Source organism: Diprion similis, chromosome 2 (genome assembly GCF_021155765.1).
Source record: "Diprion similis isolate iyDipSimi1 chromosome 2, iyDipSimi1.1, whole genome shotgun sequence".
Lineage (NCBI taxonomy): Eukaryota > Metazoa > Arthropoda > Insecta > Hymenoptera > Diprionidae > Diprion > Diprion similis.
Genome location: NC_060106.1, coordinates 6,663,192 through 6,682,255, shown reverse-complemented (window position 1 = coordinate 6,682,255; position 19,064 = coordinate 6,663,192). Strand labels below are relative to the sequence as shown.

Here is a 19,064-nt window from a genome sequence, read left to right as displayed (position 1 = left end):
TCGGATGCAAGATGTTTGCGGAATTTTTTGGAAATTTTTCATCGTTCGAATCCGTTTAAAAAAAAAAATTTCTATATCTCATCGCAACGCGAGTCGGTTTTTTATAGATATTTCCACGAGTGACATTGACATTTTTTTTTATTATATTCACGGAAGTTTGAATTTCGATTACAAGTATTTTTCACGCGTTTTAAAATAACCTCTGATTCTATAATTGAAACAACGAAACATTATTTCTCATCCGTGCTATAAGATTCATAAATAATGTCAAATTTAACCAGTATCTGACAGCAGAATTTCACCTTACTACATACATACTACTACATACTACTACCATACTACATACTATTTTCAAATCGTCTGATGCAGGTTTTATTTTTAAAAATCAATTTCATCCCACGCTATGGATAAATGTGATATTGAAACAGCCACGGGGCAGCAGATCTTTTATCAAGATCAAAATTAAAAAGCAAATGTTTCACATTTAAGGCTGATTACACACCAAAGAATTGGAAAAAATTTCTCTGACCTCACGTTACGAAAAATTTTCATATATTCTTTTACGATACAGTAATTTTCTATAATTTCATTGAATTTCGGAACAACTCGATTCATCATTTTATTTTTACTCAAAACAAATTATTCGACAAGAAAAAAACGCCCGAACTGGAATACGATAAATTTGCGAATAAAAAACTAATTGCAATATTCAAAACGGAACTAACGCGTACACTAAAAAACATAAAAAATCATTGAAACCAGCCAAATGAAGAAGAAGAATAATGTTTACTTTCACAAAACAGCTGTGAAAATTCGAAATCTTTTAAAACTGTGACACATGACAGTCAGAATTGAAAAACAGTTTCGCGTTAAATATTATTCCACATTTACGACGAGAATTCATGTGACTTGTATAAGTCTCTGATTCACCCGTCAGAAATTGTAAAGTTTCGGTAATCCTTCGTTACGCAATGCGACAATCTGAGAAAAACTCAAAGTTTCTTGACCGTTCCAAACGTTGATGGATCCAAAAGTGCCGAACCTCCGAGCTGCTGCTTATATGTTCCATCAGTCAAGTTGGTATAAATCAGCGGATCGATGAGGCTATTTCGAGCTTTAACCACCGTCGCATTTCGATCTTGATCTCTATACCAGGTTGTGCTTCCCCCCCCCCCCCCCTCCTCCCCCTCCCTTCGTCTCTCTCTCTCTCTCTCTCTTCCTGCGTAATTCCTTCTCCGTAGCAATCTTGAGAGTGAAAATACATGTATGGCTCCAGAGTAGGTTTGTTTGTTCGTACGATAGGTATAACAGAGAATGGTGCACCGGTCCACAATTCGTTTCGGAGACTAATGTACCCGTCGTGTCGTTCGTCCTTCCTCCACGATGCTGTCCGCGTGCCCGTGACGCTAGCTGGTTTATCTTTATGCTTCCGAGTGTCGGCCGAGAGGGCGAGTAATGGGACCTTGGTGGTGACGTCACTTGATCCCAGTCGTCGGGACTGATATTTTTTATTTACGGTTACTACCGTGATAATGATTAATTATTTATATTTTTTATAAGCATATTAAAATGTTGATCTCAGTGTAGAATGAAAATTAGATTTTCAGCTTCAAACCAGAAGACGTAATACTTGTTACTATTCTTTCATTTTTTTTTTATAATTTTCATTTATATCATATTTTCATGCAATTTTTACGTGATATGTTGATGTAACAATAAACGAATGGCTTTAGTCTAATGGAAAAAAATATAGTGAAGAAAACAGATTTAATGTTGCTATGAGCAGAAAATATTATAGGTAGTATCGGCAAGTGTAATAATTACACTAAATACTTACGAGTACTAAATTTTTTTGAATACATTCTTATTGTATAGTAACGATAATCATTTTACTTATATAAGAAGAGTGAAGTTTTTTTTCTGTGTGTAACGCTCGCGAGTGCCTTAAAACTCGGTCAACTCCGCTTTGAGTGAAAAATTCTCAACCCTTATTTGAATTAAAGCAAAAAAGTTAGCCGAGTAATTATTTGACGGGCGGTAATTAGGGAGTCGTTTTACGTCCGTATTCGTTACGACTTACATCGGTAACCGCAGACCGTCTCATTTTTCAAACCGAAACTGAATTCAAAAATTAAACTTCGTAATGCGGAGCAGCGAGACTTGATTCTCACTGACATGGCATCGCGTAGTGAGTCAACCGTCCAAGGTGAGCTTGCGGCGGCATCACCGAGCACATTTTCACCGACATAAATCAGTCTCGAAGACGCGATCATCCGAGATAATCCCTCCAGATTAACCGTTCAGCCAGCCGTTCCGTTTCGAACGCCCCCCTTTCGCCCACCCTCGACCATTGGACCCGTATTCCATCGGCAAATCTGTCGACGGTATCCGTGAAACTGCTTTTTCTATTTCGACCGAATTACGGCACGTGCAGCGACTAACTCGTGGCAACGGCCACGTAATTGCCAGCTTTCACGCTGACTAACCGCTGGTTTCTTTATTTTCAATTTTCCACCCTCTTCCCGGCCTCAGATTTTAGGGTTTCAACCCCTTGAGTCGTAGTGGTAAGTATTCTCACCACCCATTTTACATTCAAACTTTGAAATCATATTTCTCTGCGGATTTTTGCTGTTTATAATAGTAGGTATTCTAATTATTGGTTAAATTATTGTCGTTTGAAACAAACTCATTGAAAAAAATCGTGAAGATTGAATGAAAAATTCATTTCTGAGAAAGTTAGCATTTTTGGAACTGTTAAAAAATCGATTTTATATTGTTAAAAAAAAAGGCGGTGCACTTACGATTTTCATTGCTGAATAAAATATCTCCATACAGGATCAACAAGAAAATTTGAGGTAATCCGATTTTGAATTTAATTTTCGCTAAACGTGCCGCGTGATCCAAATTGCTATTATGAATACGAATAGCGACGTGCAGTTTTTCGTGCTGCGTCAGGAACTTGCATAATTATTTTCTTCTTTTCAAGTTCTTATCGTTCCCCGAACCAAAGCTTGAGTCCCGGCAGCGCCCTCGACGCGAGTAAGAGTACAAAAATAATTCATTCTTGAACAACAAGCTATTACCAAACCCATCCACGTGCTACCAGCACCATATGGAACCCACTGACACCAAAAGATCTCTAACCGCCGACTCTACAACCACTTCCGGCGCCGAGTTATTCCCGTAGTGCGCTACAAGAACTCCCGATTATCGGGGGTCCCCGTGCCTTTGCTCTCTTCGTGTCACACTCCCAAGTACTTAAACTCGTTTTCCTTGGTTTTCACTCGGTCACCTGCTGCTCAACATCTGTATAATTTTATACTTAGCCTTTCGTCGCGATTCGGAACGCGAAAAACACTTCACGATATCGTTTAGATTAACGCGAAAAGCAGTTTGAGGAGGGTAGTTAACACTTTGTGATCGATTTTTAAGTTGACTTAAGTTTTAAGAAAGAGGAGTTAAGCTTTGAAATTTTTAAAATTATCTGTAATTGTTAAACCCCACAGTTTCTTCATGAATCGTGAAAGAAACTTTAATTTTTTCCTTACGTTGAACGATTTTTATCAAGAAATTATTTTAAAAAATTGACACGTTTTAGGATATTGCTGAGAAAGTTTCGAAATACGAAATTCAGTAGAAATTTTATTCATCCACCGCTACAAGAATTGAAAACTCGTATTTTTTCAAACTAAATTGAAATGTTCAGGGATTGCACATTTTTTTTTTCATATCGAAGTGGATGTTCAACTTAGAAGGTTAACTTTCCCTCGTTATACTCAAAACGAAATTTTTCGATACTTTTCATACAACAATGCTCCAAAATCATTGCTACAATTTTTATAAAATTTAGTACAATTCTATTCCAGTATTAAATTTTCGAAAAAACTGGAATGATTCACGCTCTTCGAAGAAAGAATCGTCTGTCAAGTTAAAACCAAATCCATTCGCTTCGTAAGAAAAAAAAAAAAAAAATACTCGACCAAACCTTTTTCGAAATATTTCCCTCACGTATAAAATCCCGAAAATTCCGGGTTTTTCGCAGCAGCGGTGCTGTTCGGATTTCCCTCAACCACCGTGGATCATCCCGTACCGGAAAACGTATACCAACCTGCACTCGAGCTTGTGAGTGGATACGAATGACTTTAAAATGGGGCACTTTCAAAGCAGGGGAATGGCGGGGGAGGGGAGGAGAAAGGATCGAAGGAATAGAATTAAACTCGGGACTTTTCAGCGGGTTATATAGTTCGCGGTGCCTCTGACGATCCAGCAGGAATATGGGGTGGATAGCTGGGGTGGAGATATTCAGGATGACGATCCGCCTCCCGCTCCTCAATCGAATCGGAGTGCTTTTCGGCGTAGCTTCTAATCAACGCCCATTTTACTACTCAAAAGCTCGTGAAATCCAACGAGTGGAGAACATTCAACATAATTAATCGTCCTGAAGATTTAACCGCTAACGTGCAGATCCAGAAATAATTTTACTCCCAAGGTAATTTCCCGTTGTTGAACCGATTCAAACACCGTGCAGATGCCGAAGCAGGAACCTCCGACATTCAATTTTTGGAATAGTCGCCATTTTATGGTCTACTTGTTAATTTTTCGCCATTGAATAAACTTTCGAACGATGCTTAATCTGCAGATATCAGCTCATCGTCTTGGGGTTTATCAACATCAAAGAGAAAACAAGTTTCTTGACATTTTTCTGTAAAAAATTTCAAAATCCTCTTAATTTCCCGAAAATATTGGTTCAACGGGCGTTAAAAATTGTTAAATACAAGTAATTAGTGGGAATTTCTTTTGACAAAAGCAAATTTTAACGCGTGTCAGCAAACTTTAGATGAATTCTAATTTTAAAAACTTTCACACCTTGGCTAAAGAAAATGTCTGAATATATACTTAATAAAAAAAAGAGATAAAAAAGAACTCTTGCTGATTAGTTTTAATAAAATTGAGCTGATTTTAAGGTCTCATGAATCTTAGGAAAGTCGTTGTAAACATCTTCTGCAGGCGTTCTTAGATTGAATTTTCCTTTCTAACCGACGGAGTTGTAAGAGCGAACTCATTTCATGGGTGGTAAACTTTCTCACTGAAGTGAAAATTCGCACGAATGCGACTTCAAACGAGCAGAATTTGCAGGAAATCCAATCCACGCAAGCAAAATATTAGATGAACGCGTCGTCGCTGAATTTTCAAACTTTTCTGATCGGCATGAAAGTTTAATTATCAGTCAAGTTTTAACTAACAAATAGTCTTCTGCCTTTTTAGTTCGAGTGTATTCAGTGAGTTTCCGGATATCAGTTCAAATGACGTTATAAACTCGTGTTCATTGAAAAGTTCCTTGCGTCACGTGCTCTTTTTCATAAAAATTGGATCATACCTACGTTTTTTCATCACTTCATATTTTCTGCAAATGAATGGCATATAAAGTTTGATGTTTATTCATCAGACTGAATACGAAATTGTGTTCTTTACGTTACCAAGACAGGTGTGAAATTATTTCAAAGTTTGATGAGAAAAAGCATGACGAAAAGAGCTTTTCGAAGAACAATAATATTCACGTGACTACATCCAATACCTAAAAACTTACCGCACAGGGACAACAAACCCAAACACGGAGAAAAAGACTTGTGTCAATTAAACTTTTACCGATCGTAGTTGGAAATTTCAGGTCAATCGAAAAGTTTGTTTTCGGGGAATTTCACTTAAGAGAAACAGAACTCACGATGTATCTAGATAAGATAAGCCATGCTTTACACTGAATTACAGGCATATCGATAATGCGGTAAAAAAAAAAGTTGAAAAAAAGTGTTTTTCAATGCTTTTCTGTCGGAATACGAGTAAATAATAAACCAGCGGTCAGCACCACTGCGGAAGGGATGAAAAATGTATGAAATCGATGTTCACCGAGAATCCGGCGTAAAGCCACCGAAAATCAGTGTGAAATATTTCAGGCCATCACTGATCGAGCGTAACGTGTGGCTGTCATATTTCAAATAGCACCAAATCGTCGCGAATATATATCCCGAAGAATTCGCCCAGAGGCACGATGGATTTCCATGTTTGCCGGGAAACATTTACCCGAAAACTACACCGCCAGCTATGACTTCCGGTATAAGGTCCTGAGGCAAAGAATTCTCTCGACCCAGGATCGCCTCGGGACCCGGGAAAACAGCCCCCGACTCCATTGTCGTTCCAATTTTCCGCAGACAAGCGCTTGTCTGCCCAGATGGCACCGTTCGATACCTCGCTGCATTCACAGCGCTGCTTATACATTCTACAAAAGATCACATCGTCGGGCATAAATCTAAAACAGCACCGCGAGATTCGTTTCAGAGACTCGTGAGTGTATCGCCATTGTCCTGATCAGAATTGCGATTCTAAGTCGAGATTCGTTGGCAAAAATTGTAGGTTTGATTTGATTTTATTGCGAGATAGTTGTAGAAATTATTGTCATTTATTAATTAACTATACAAGGATTTAGTCATAAATGAAAGAGTGAAAGGCACTGGAATTAGGAACAAAAGTTTAATCAGGTATCTTTATTCAAGAGACTATTTTCTTACCAAGTTTGCACTCATATATTCTGCAAATTTTCTAGTACAAGTCCAAATACTTTTGACTAATTTGTGTGTATTATTATAATGTAAAATATGAGACAACTAATGCATAGATTATAGATAAATATGTGAATCTACAAATAGCAAGACGATACTACAATATTTTACAGTATTCGACAATTCGTAGGAAATGGAAATGAATTCCACAGAAAAATCGTTTACACAACAAGTTTTATCGGCAAGAATTTACACATCCCACTGAGATTTTTTTATTTCTTTTTTTTTCTGTGTGTAATAAAAAATTCAATCTATCGTATAGAATCTAACGCATCGAATGATGAATGACAGGGAATATTTCCTAAAAAATTTTTTCTTCTTGTAAATCCATACGCTCAATGGCCGTGGTTTTCAGAACGTATACCAACTAATTAGGAACGAAACGATTGAGCTCACAATACCGAAAAAATTGAAAAGGGCCGTTCTCACTGAAATATGAAAATGATGAAGGCAGGTGCAAATACGATTTTTTTATTTCATTCACACGCATATCGGCCTGTGTAAAGCGAATTGAGCTCTCTACCTCGGTTGCAGCTCAACGTGATGCAGTTTGTATCAATTAAGTAACAATTCTGTATACAGCGGGAGAATAAATTTGTTGAGGCGGCGAGACGAGGCGAGGCGAGGCGGGGCAAGGCGGCAAACTACCACCGTGTGACACTGGGAATTATAATAATAATTCAGGAAGAAAATTGCCCTTGTTTTCCTAGATAATATATCACGGCGTATTGCCGTTGGCATATATTTATCCTGGCTGGTGGTAATTTCACTTTGTCGCCGACTCGGGCGACCCTCGGTGGTGAAAACGCAAGCTTAGCTGATAACCGGGCTGCACTTATTGTTAGTAACTCAGTTTTAACCAAAGAACTACGAACAAACTATTTTCGTAGACGATAAGCGTTGCTCGGAGTAACTTTTGGCGTAAAGTTTATACCCTGCATTATTATTTATATTCACAAAGCTGCGGTTCGTATTTCGAAGGCAAACATATTTTGGAGAAATATTTTATCCGATTACCGACGAGCTTTTACTTTTTCTTTTATCACGCAAGCGATTATCTCGAAGCGATCATCGTAATAACGAAGAATCCATGTGATCTAATTTTCTCACTGCAAAATCAGAAATCTTTTTACATCTGTGCTAAATTTGGGTGAATTGTTATTTTTTTTTTTTTTTTTTATCAACATGCACTTGAAACTACACTTGAAAATCTTTGAACACTTTCAACTGCTGCTAAGCTTTCATTGTAATTTATTGCTTCGACAACACGTCGCTGGATTAAAAATCAAACATTGGTATGCAGGAAATAATTATACGTTATTCAATTAAAGCCACGTTTATTTTATTTATATGACAAACACTCAAGACTATTTACTGAATTGAAAGCAGTCATTTCTCTGCAGCCTAATCGCAGCTTTTTTACCCCGCATCAGATGATAATATAACTGGCCAATTGCCACCCTCAAACTCATTCCGACTTTTCAACTTCACATCCCTCTGGTCTCAAGAGCATTAAATTATTCTTCTCGTCCTACAAGTACGACTTTCGTTGAAATTATACACCGAGAGAAATGTTTTACTGCCACAATTCACGTTTAAAATTGTATTAATTATTTATTCACCGTTGAAATTGCTTGACGAACTTTGCCTTTGTGAGATTCACTCGGAAATATATATAAAATCGTTACAAGTTACTCTATATTTGGCAATTATTTACAGCTGGCAATACTAAGAAGATTGCAACTCTCAATGCTCAATTTCTTTTTCATAACTCTTTTTATTTTATAAATAAAAATCAACGGCGAGCGGAAAATTTAATTGAGAACTTTTATATTAATTAATAGTATACTAGAAAATTTATTAATATTTTCCAAATTTTTACGGTCACCACATCTCTCAGAGAAAAATTTCTGAAGTCAGTAAATTTCCAGGATGTGCTTCAAGTACGGTGTGAAGTAAGAGACTAATTGCAAGGCCCAAGTTCCGTAAAAGTTGAAGAAAGTCTAGGGTCAATTGTCTTCGAAGCGATGATTCGAAAAAGCACTCAACGCTGGGAAAGACCTGAAACGAAAAAATGACGAGGCGATTTATTCGTCATTATTCAATGTGATTAATTTCATCCAATTTGATCCATCGTGTAACAATGAAAGTCGCAATATCGCCAATATTGCGCCAACTTGGTCGGGGGTCGCGGTTGAACGCGTTGTTTCGTACCGATCGATCTTTCCATCGGACTCTTCCGCCTCGATAACCTCACGAAATCATTTTTTATACCGTTAGGCTCTTTCACGTCAATTTCTCTGCCCGTCTGAAAGCATGAATGACTGCAGGAGCTTTGGTATAGTAGTGATACCTATAACTAATGCTTACTGTTTGATTTCTACGAGCCAGCGATGGCGGCGACTCTGCTTCCCTCGGAAACGTTTCACCAATGTGAAATGCCATCCAGTTATATACATTATCATGTCCAAACGACTAAATCATTTTTATCGCCCCACGCTAGTTTCGTACAGTTCATCATCCGAGTAAACAGATCTTTTTCTCTCTTTCTGTTGTTGCTTTTTTCAGTTTCGCATGAACTATGGCCGATATAAATTTCGCCGCGTTTTGATCCCCGAAAAAATCTGCTGAGCTTGCAAAGTTTAATTATTCGCGTATGATATAACACAAGGGACATTCCATGACAATTCAGCTAACGTCTATATGTCTGACTATCTTGCATTTTCGTTTTTTCAGGTACATTAACTCAAAGTGGGCTGATGTTTTTTTAATGCTTTTTTCACTTGAGCTGTGATTTTACTTGCTGAAACTTTTTTTCAACCCTGTATTCCGAGCTCACGAAAAACGCCAATTTTCAAAGCAATTTGGAGAAATCTCGAAATAAATACTCCGTCGAAAATTATACGCAATATTTCATCACCGTGGTTGTAACTCATTCAGAAAAAAACTTTATTATTACTGTTCGAAAAAAGTAAAATATTGAGGTTTGAGAAAATGATTTCTTTTAAACAATACCCGTTTGAAATTGCTTACGAAATGTTTAAAATGTAAGAGATTCGTTTGGTTGCACTCTCTGATAACTGATTTCATTCAAAAAACTGTTTTTTACAAAGTCATTGAAAGAGATATTCTTTTTTTCGATAATCAATTCAATACTGTTATTTGTCGATCATAATGAACATTGGTGAAATGTTATGATATCAAATATCGAACAATATCACGACGATAAAAAACAAAATCTTCCAACGACTTTCTAAAAGATAGTCTTTAGAATAAAATGAGTTTTCGTAAAATGAAATCAAATAAATGTCCTGAGATTTTTAACCTTTTGTTAAGATTTTTAAGGAATCCAAAAGAAAAAAAAGAGGCCCAACTGACAGAATACTTTCTTTGATTTCAGGTGTGCCGAGGGTTTCACGGGCCTCCGGTGCGAGAACAAGGATGTAACAAGCACCGGAAGTGCGTACAACCGTCACAGAGGACCATTTTCCTGCAAGCTCGGGCTCTCCACCTCGTACTACTGCTAGCGAAAGAGTGTCAGGGTCGAATAAGGCGTAAAAATTATTGCGACCCATGCACGAACTGCTTTCCCTCCCTCCCAACTGCAATTAGTAAACCGAAACGCGAATTTAGATGATAACAACGACCCTGTAAAAAACGGGGCCCCGCGTTGTCAGACTCTTTTTGAAAAAAATAGTTATCGACTCGTTACGCGGGTTCAATCGATCGAGATATAAATGAATAAAATTATTTTAGCGAAATGTTACATGTAGGTATAATAATAACGATAAATCGGTCGAAAATAGGATAGAATCTAACGACGACATATAAAAATAAGGAAATCTCGTCACGCGATTGGCGACAAATTATTCCTACACCTGTGACACGATTCATTTGATACAATTTTAGAACATTGTCTCAATTCCTTAAACGATGCAGCTGCTGCACTTTTCAGAATCCAAGATCTTTGAATACTGAATAAACGCGGCAATTGTGCACGGATTGAATATTATTAATTTCCCGATAACTGCAGTTAACGACGCGAGGGCCCATCTGAAAATGTGCGTGGGTCTTATTTTTATTAATTCTACAGCGAACATACCAAAGAACCTCCCCCCAACCCCCTCTTCACCTCTCCGCCCTCACCCCTTCCCTCCTGCCTGAGTGAATATCGCGCATAATTTTTACTATCAAAGAAAATATCCACAATCATTCGGTTTAGTTTAAAGCAGACAAACGAAAGAAAAAAAATTAATTAATTAAAATAAATAAAATAAAAGAAGAAGTATAAAATCGAGAAACCGCGACTGTCGAAAATTAAACGCAAATAAATTTTACAACCACGAAAGATTGCTTATAATTTACTAATTTGTATTATCACGTTAACAGATCCATAGTACGCAGTACACTGATAATTTTGAAGTAAGAAATAGAACGGCAGTCTAGCGAGTATATTAAGAAAGTTTTTACGGGATAGTTTTTCTAATTTTTGGTTTACTTATCACTGCATTGATAATCCATTTTAAGCCTCAGACGAATGCCAGGCAAAGCGCGTAAAGTTTCACTGGGCAAAATGAAGAAATAAAAATTATAATAATAATTATAATGATAATAATAATAGTAATAGTAGTAGTGGTAGTGGTAGTGGTAGTGTAGCAGTAGTAATAACAAAAATAATAACTACAATAATAATACTAGTAGTAATAATAATGATAATAATAACAACAATAATAATAAGAAGAATAATAGTAAAAATACTAATAATAGTAGTAATATTAATAATAGTAATGATACCTAATAATAATAAAAATAACACTAAGAATCATAATAATGATAACAAGAACAATAATAATCATAATGATAATCGTAATAATAGTAATAATTACAATAATCATAATAATGATAATAATAATAACAATAACACTAAGAATCATAATAATGATAACAAGAACAATAATAATCATAATGATAATCGTAATAATAGTAATAATTACAATAATCATAATAATGATAATAATAATAACAATAATAATAATAATAATAACACTAAGCATCATAATAACGATAATAATAACGATATTGATAATGATAATGATAACGATAATGATAATCACGATAATAATCACAATAATAATAATAATAATCGTAATCATAATGATAATAACAGTAGTAGTAGTAAAAATATTAATAATAGTAGTAATATCAATAATAGTAATAATAAAAATAGTAATAATAATCACAATAATCACAATAATCACAATCATCATAATTAATACTAATAATAGTGTAAAATAAATTAAAGTAATAATTATTATAGGATAGCCGAAACAGCAGAGGTTTAAGATAATAGTTAAACAGAATGGATTTGTATAAATAGCAAATACGAAAAAAGAAAACTGGTATACGAAGTTGAGGGGTTTCTAAACAATCTGTTTTTCTTTTTCATCTTACTAGAATTGGTGTGCAAAATACATGCGGTGCTGCTATTATAGTTCTATTATAAAAATATATTCGACGACGAATATCTTTAGCAAAATTTAATAAGTCCAACGCAGAGTGAAATTAAATGACGAGAAAAAATTAAAAACGTGACCTGTTGTAGGATTTGTATATGGTAACTCAACACCGGTTCCAGGTCGGTCGCGATTTTCGCAATTCAGTCACTTGTGTGAAAAAAGTTTATACATAATATATATGGCATTCTGTTTGGAGACCTCTTAATAGCTGTCCAATATCTACAAGGGATACACGCGCTGTGCTCCGCCAGTCTCGGGACCCGCTTTTACCTTTTACATTATATCATATATATTTATATATAGATATATATACACACACGAATACAAAGAATCCTATACATATATGTATATATATAAATATGTGTATAAAACCGGTAAAAAAAAAAAACAAAAAGAGAAAAAAGTAAAAAAAAAGTAAAAAAAAAAACATAAGAAAAACACAAAGAAAGAACGAAAGCAGTAAGAAGCAGTCGAAGAAGGGAATTTCTTAATTTATTTATTTAATTCATTATTTTATTGATTATTGATTAAACGTCATATCTTCACCTCGGCGAACACTTTTGTTGTTTACCTTGTGTTGTCCTTGTCATATTTATTATTTATTTTTCATTTATTAAACGTTTCGAAATTCAAATATTATTTATTCATTGTTATATATGGTTAATGGTTATACTCTCTCTACCTTTATTTATGTATAATGTATATAATTGTGACACGCAGATATAAACACACGAATCATTCGCTCACAACAAATGAAGGATTTTGGTAGGTAAATTCGTAATGATAGCCTGTGTAATTATTTTCAAAACAAACGATTTTCCTCTTTATCATTCTTTTTCTATATTTTATACGTACAATATCATTGTACGACCTGACCTGGGTTCCTGGTGTTTGGATTTACATTCTCTTTATATTTATTTGCTCATCCTTTAAAGGTAGGTAATTTTTTTCATTTATTTATCTTTATTCAATGTCATCTTTGTAATAATACATCATAAAATTAATCATTCCAATTTCATATACTAATCAAAATTAATAACCCTCCAACGAACTGACGGACAAAGTTATCCCGGTGACGCATTTCAGACTGTCCAACTTCGATAAAAAAGGAAAAAAATGTTTGAATTCATTACGGATATTGAGTAACTAGAGTAAAAATTATTAGTCACTTTCATCATTTCATTTTTGATGTCCCCTTTCATTTACATCCCTCGATTATTATTATTATTATTATTATTAATATTGTTACTTCTAATATATTCACGTTTTGAGAATTATCAACGTTATATATATATATACATATTCACGATTATCATTTACGTGTTAAATTTTGGCGAATACGATTGAAATGTCGAAAGTGAATTCACTGCGTTATACTGTCAAGTTCCCAGTTGTTGCTAACGTGGCAATTTCTCACACCTGTGATAGCTACGTAAATAATATAATATTTATGACGCGGGTGACGTATGCGGGGGAAATTTCTTCGAGCGAGGTTAGTAGGCGGTTATATTTTCATATCGTAATTTTTTTCAATTATCGCCAGAGAAACATAATATTTCTACGTGGATGATATCGCGCGTATAGGTATAGGTATAGATATAGGTACCTAGCTCATGTGCCATGCCGTCCTATAACGATAGCCGCAATAAAACGTTCTCATAAAACACCGTGACCACCTCGTAAAGACTCTCGTTCAGTCGATATAAAACCAGCTGAAAAAAGTATATTTCTCTTATTACGTCTCTAATCAAAGTTCGGCAGTAAGCTTCGGAGCTTTTCGGAGATTGGAAAACGAAATATAACAGTTGCCGGTCTTAAAGCTAACGGATTATGGCCGCTGCCCCTTTCCGCCCATCCGGAAAAAAACTTTCCCAACTTTTCACGTCGAGCAAAAGTCAAGCGACTGTTTCTCCCTTCCACCTCGATGTGCATTAATATGAATGCCCAGGAGCGATAAGTTTCCGAAAATCCCAAAACATCTCCATCGTCGACTTTGATATACTTATATAAAGAAAGATTTCACATGGCTATGCAAGACCTAGACTCGCCGCAAAGTCACGAAATGTTCGATAACTCGATCGGCTTAACACCACCCTGAAGTCAAACGATATACCGTGTGTCCATGAGAAAAGTGCGCACTTAATGCGCGTGCGTAAAGTTGTTCGAATCTTATTGGTCGACAGTTACCGCCTGATTGAGTAGGCTACGCAGTACCAATCACAAATCTCAGAAAATGTTCCTAGGAGCCAATAGCTAACAGTGATAGGTTGACTAACCTAACCTAACCTAACCTAACATAACTCCACCTAACCTTATTCAACCAACCAGAAGGCTTGGATGGTGAGAAATGCTGCTGCTATATTTTTCTGATCACGAAATTCCAGCCTAAAGCAGTCCCATCTCGCGATCATTCTTCAGGACTTCCAAGCCCAAAGGTGTTCCATCTACGTTTTGTCATGAAAAAAAAAAAAATTTTGATCCAAGATGGCGTACATCTAAGTTTAAAGCCAAGGAGTCGTATACAATTTTTTTTTAATATTTAGCTTGAAAATAAATATACGAAACGATTGACAAAGAAAAAAATTTTTTACACCCTTTTGGCTTTAGATAGTTCTCTAAAGCATAAACCCTTTTGGAATTAGCAAAATGGTGCATATATTTCTCCTTCGAACATGCGAAAAATAGTCCCAAGTTTCATGTGAAATCAATTCACTGGTACCTTAACTTAACCTTATCAGTAACAAACCTACGCGAAAATAATGAGACACCGAGCCAGCAAATTTCGGTATCAATATACTCACAGGAGGACAATATTTCCGTGTAGAATTTCTTTCCATCCCTCTTTATTCGTCGTTTTTCATTCCCATACTTATTTCATTTCTTCTACTTCTGAAAATGATGAGAAAAAAAAATGGAAAAAAAAGAAACCGAACATGTATATATTTAACCATGGAAACAACTTTTCTCACTCGCAGTTAATTATCGTTAAATTGCCTCATTTAAGCGTGATTAACGAGCACCAGCCCTCGGCGCCAAAGCAAGGTCCACTTTTCTTTCTAACAAGGGTCCGCGGCTGAGCGTGCACGACGACGCAGTGATAAAACCGTATCGCGCGCGGTTGAGGCGGCAACCAAAAAAAGAAGGAGAGAATAAAAAAACAGCAAAAAAAAAAACAACAAAAAAAAATAGAAAAAAAACCAGCAAACGTTGATAAAAATTTATGATCTGCACTCTGTACGCGCCCCGTCAATTTAGGAAGGATATTTATCACTCTCCACTCGCGCGTCAAAGAATCCGAGAGCCAGAAGTGCGGCCAATCACCACTTTCCAAGCCTGCGGTGTGTGAACTGTAAATGACGTGACGCTGTCACCTGGTTCAACGGTAAACAATCAATCAAACGCGTAATTATCGAAAAGGAATCAATCGCTGCGAGGCGCTGAACGTGTAACCAATCCCGAGTTCCCGCCAAAAAGCAACCCTGTGACGACGGGGGTCAGTCATTAGCCGTCGGACGTTGCAACGACTCTACATCCAGGCCTCACAATCAGTTTACTGTTGTGCTGCTGGTGCAGGTTGGAATTAGGAATCAGAATAATTAGAATCGAGCATTTACGTCATGTTTTATTAATCTATGAGGAACAGTGAAGACTCCAAGTGATCCGAATATTTTTAATGGTTAACCCTTAGAGGAACGGCATACGCCGTTTGGGGTTGGGGCATTGATCTACCAACATTTGAATTCAATTTGATCCAATGTTCTGGAATTTAGATCGCTTTTCTATGAAAATAAAAAAGATTTTTTGAAATTCTTCAGACCCCGTCTTCTAAGGGTTAAGGAATAGGTTGGTTGGACAAAAATCGATACCGTTTATTACGACACAGTTGTATATTAACGTATTTTATGGTATAATCGAATATATTTTCAACCATTTTTCAATCATCTGAAACGAAGCATCGATATCCAAGCTTCTGTTCGTGATTTTAAAATTTTCTGAATTTTTCTTTTTTTTTCTTTTGAGAAGATTTTTGTAGATTATTAACATAATTACTGGATAAGTATTCAATCTATGCAAATTCCGTAATAAAATTAATAAAAAGTATCGATCCTTGCCCAAAAAATCTCCTTCAATAATTACGGAGACTTCAAAGCTTCAAGTTGCTCGAATTTTCGAAAGTCGTATAATATTCTTTATGCAAGGTCGTTATTAATCCAGATCGGTCGAAATTCTGCTTATTTCAAATTCGAACCCGAAAATTCCTGCCACTCGTTTATCTCCGATTTGGGTTTTAACTACGTGAATACAGCTACTGGATAAATTTAGTAGCATAAAGGGCACGTTAATAAATCTTCATGCTTCGTAATACATTTGGAACTTTGCTCAGTCCCTTTGAGGTACCATTGGAATGTGAATTTTTGGATATCTGTTAGGATTTAGACGGATTCAAAAGGATCGACAGAACTGTCATGAACGTGTCGAGTAATAAAAGTGCATCTGTAGATAAAACAGTTTCTTCCTGTCTTGTTATAGTCATGCAATGATAAACTTCATCATCAGCGAGAAATCATCCCTTGATTTTGACCCAATTTAAGAAAGTTGTAGAGAGGATGAAGACACGTACTTTACACGTATATTTTCGAATTAATTGACTCGTAAATTATTGAACAACATAATCTTCAACTCGATCGAATTAACATAAATAAATTCACCACTCAATAAATTGGAATATAAAAAACTAGCGAAAATTTTTAATTGTAAGAATAAATTAATGAACAGAGAAGTTTCACAGACCAGGTTACTCATACGCTGCAGCCTGTACAAGGATTTCAAATTTCAGCCTCATGCCGAAAGTGGCTGAATGAAGGTCGACTCCACAGGGAGTGAAAAACTTTCGTTGGACAAAGAAAAGTTCAGTATTAGTACACTTAACTACAAGAGTAATTTTCTTTTCCGCCTTTTTTTGTCCCCCACTTTTTCTTACTGTGTAGATTTTCCCTGAAGGAACGCTTATTAAAGGGACGTGTTAATTAAAAAAAAAAGATTGAGCTTGTTATTTAAAATATAAAACCTTAACTAACCTCTTATCGCATCAATAGCACGATTATTCAATATTCTCTTAAATACTAATTCCAAAATTAATCGCCAAACGAGTTCGGGCTTGAATTCCAACTTGAGATAGAACATTGGGGCGGAATTTGAATCACCCTCGGTTGGGTGATTGGACAATGGTCGGACCGTGATATGCGAATATCTCTGCAAAAGTCAGGCTTTTATATCGTACGATCACCGACCACATCGATTGAGAAAAGTTCGGTCTGGGGATTATTTTTGCGTGTGTGTGTGATCTTTTCTCTCTGCCCTTCTTGCTTCTTCGCTTCCTTCCTCTCGCACAGTTCCCGAGAAAAGTTTCCGCGAATCGCGAAATCGGCAGAATGCGACGATGAGAAGGGTCAGCAAAAGATTACGAGAAGTTACGAAAAGTTTTTCTTTTATTAGAAAAGAGAATAGCCTCAACTAATCGCATGCTCACTAGAACCAACCTGTATCAGCGACTTTCAAGACCACGAAAATCCCATGCGGTATATCATATAATCCTTCCACTTCTCATTCGCATCTCATTCTTCCTTTCGCAAAGACCGAGTCTCCGTTTTGCCATTTCTGATTTTATTCTCATCGCTCGTCTGCGGTATTTATTTTGAACGAATCAGTTTCTATTCCAACAGGTGAAAAAAATGTTCCATTTGCTTTTGATAGAGAAAGAATATATTCAATTTAACAAATTGAATTTACTTTTGATAACAATATGGATGAGACAGCGAGATTCGATTCGAACAAACAAATTTTCGGTTATATCAAATGAATTTTTGGATAAATTCGCAATTTGATCTTGATTTACCTTTCGTTCCATGCTACGCTGTAATTTGAGTCAATCAAATACACAAAATATTTTTCCATCATCTGTCATTATTCTTATGATATCGAGTTGATCCTTTCATTTGCACACTTTCTTTTTTATGCGATACTGCAATGGAATCATCGGTAGAAACCAAAGCGTAAAATAAATTCATAAGAATCACAAAATTGATTATTTTTCCGCAAATCGATTACCACTTGAATCGGTTACGAACTGATTAGCGATCTAACCGATTACCGATAAGTCACGGCAATAGAAGTCGTCCTGTGATTATGCGATGCCGGTAACGAGGGCAGGAAAAATGGATCCATGATTTCGGGCATTCTTAATTTGCCAAGTCCAATCACGCGACCGTTATATGAATAATACTGAACTGTCACGCGCGGTTCCAGACCGTTCAGCATTTTTGTGTTTGTTTTTTCCTTTCCTCTCTCGCGTCTGCAGCTCGAGTTTATTATTCAATCGTTGAATATTAATTTGAGGCTGATAATATTCAATAAATTTACCGTCCTTCTAATACAACGTGACTGATAATAATATGAGCCTTCAAAACTTGTTGAACTGGCGCATAAGATCGATTTTAAAAAACTAAACGAGGTTAAAATTTCACGCTGTCATTTGATTATCTTTAATCTTACTGATCACTAGCTTAGATCTTTGAGCTGCTGAGCTAGAAATACATTCAGACTATTTTCACGCCATATCGAGATTAACCGCATGCGACATCCCATCCACTGTAACATATAACATCCGATACGAAACAACAAAATGTGTATAACAACCTCGTCGTAGAAAATTGTAAGAACTTAGAATTAAAAAAAAAAAAAAACGTCTATATGTCTGTATAACAAATCCTACATTTGTTGTGAGAATGTCAATTGTGTATTTCTTCGTAACTTTTTCAAATCCTCAATACTGCCATGTAGAGAAACTCCATAAAATAATCTCTACATTCAGATCATCATTTATACTTGATATTTGTTTTTTAGTTTACATTTTTTATTTTTCATCAAGTTATAA

At 35.8% G+C, this 19,064-nt stretch overlaps 1 protein-coding gene across 2 annotated transcripts in view; it reads left to right on the top strand.

Annotated features, from left to right (window-relative positions):
• The window catches only part of LOC124416155 (protein vein), a 235,837-nt gene that overhangs the window by 184,634 nt on the left and 32,139 nt on the right, over positions 1–19,064 (top strand). The window contains exon 5 of one of the 2 annotated variants that reach the window (XM_046897077.1): positions 10,015–10,073. In XM_046897077.1, coding sequence (XP_046753033.1) covers positions 10,015–10,073 — 59 coding nt within the window. Of the gene's footprint in view, positions 1–10,014; positions 10,291–19,064 lie in introns of those variants that run through there. The other variant, XM_046897076.1, reaches the window with a different exon arrangement.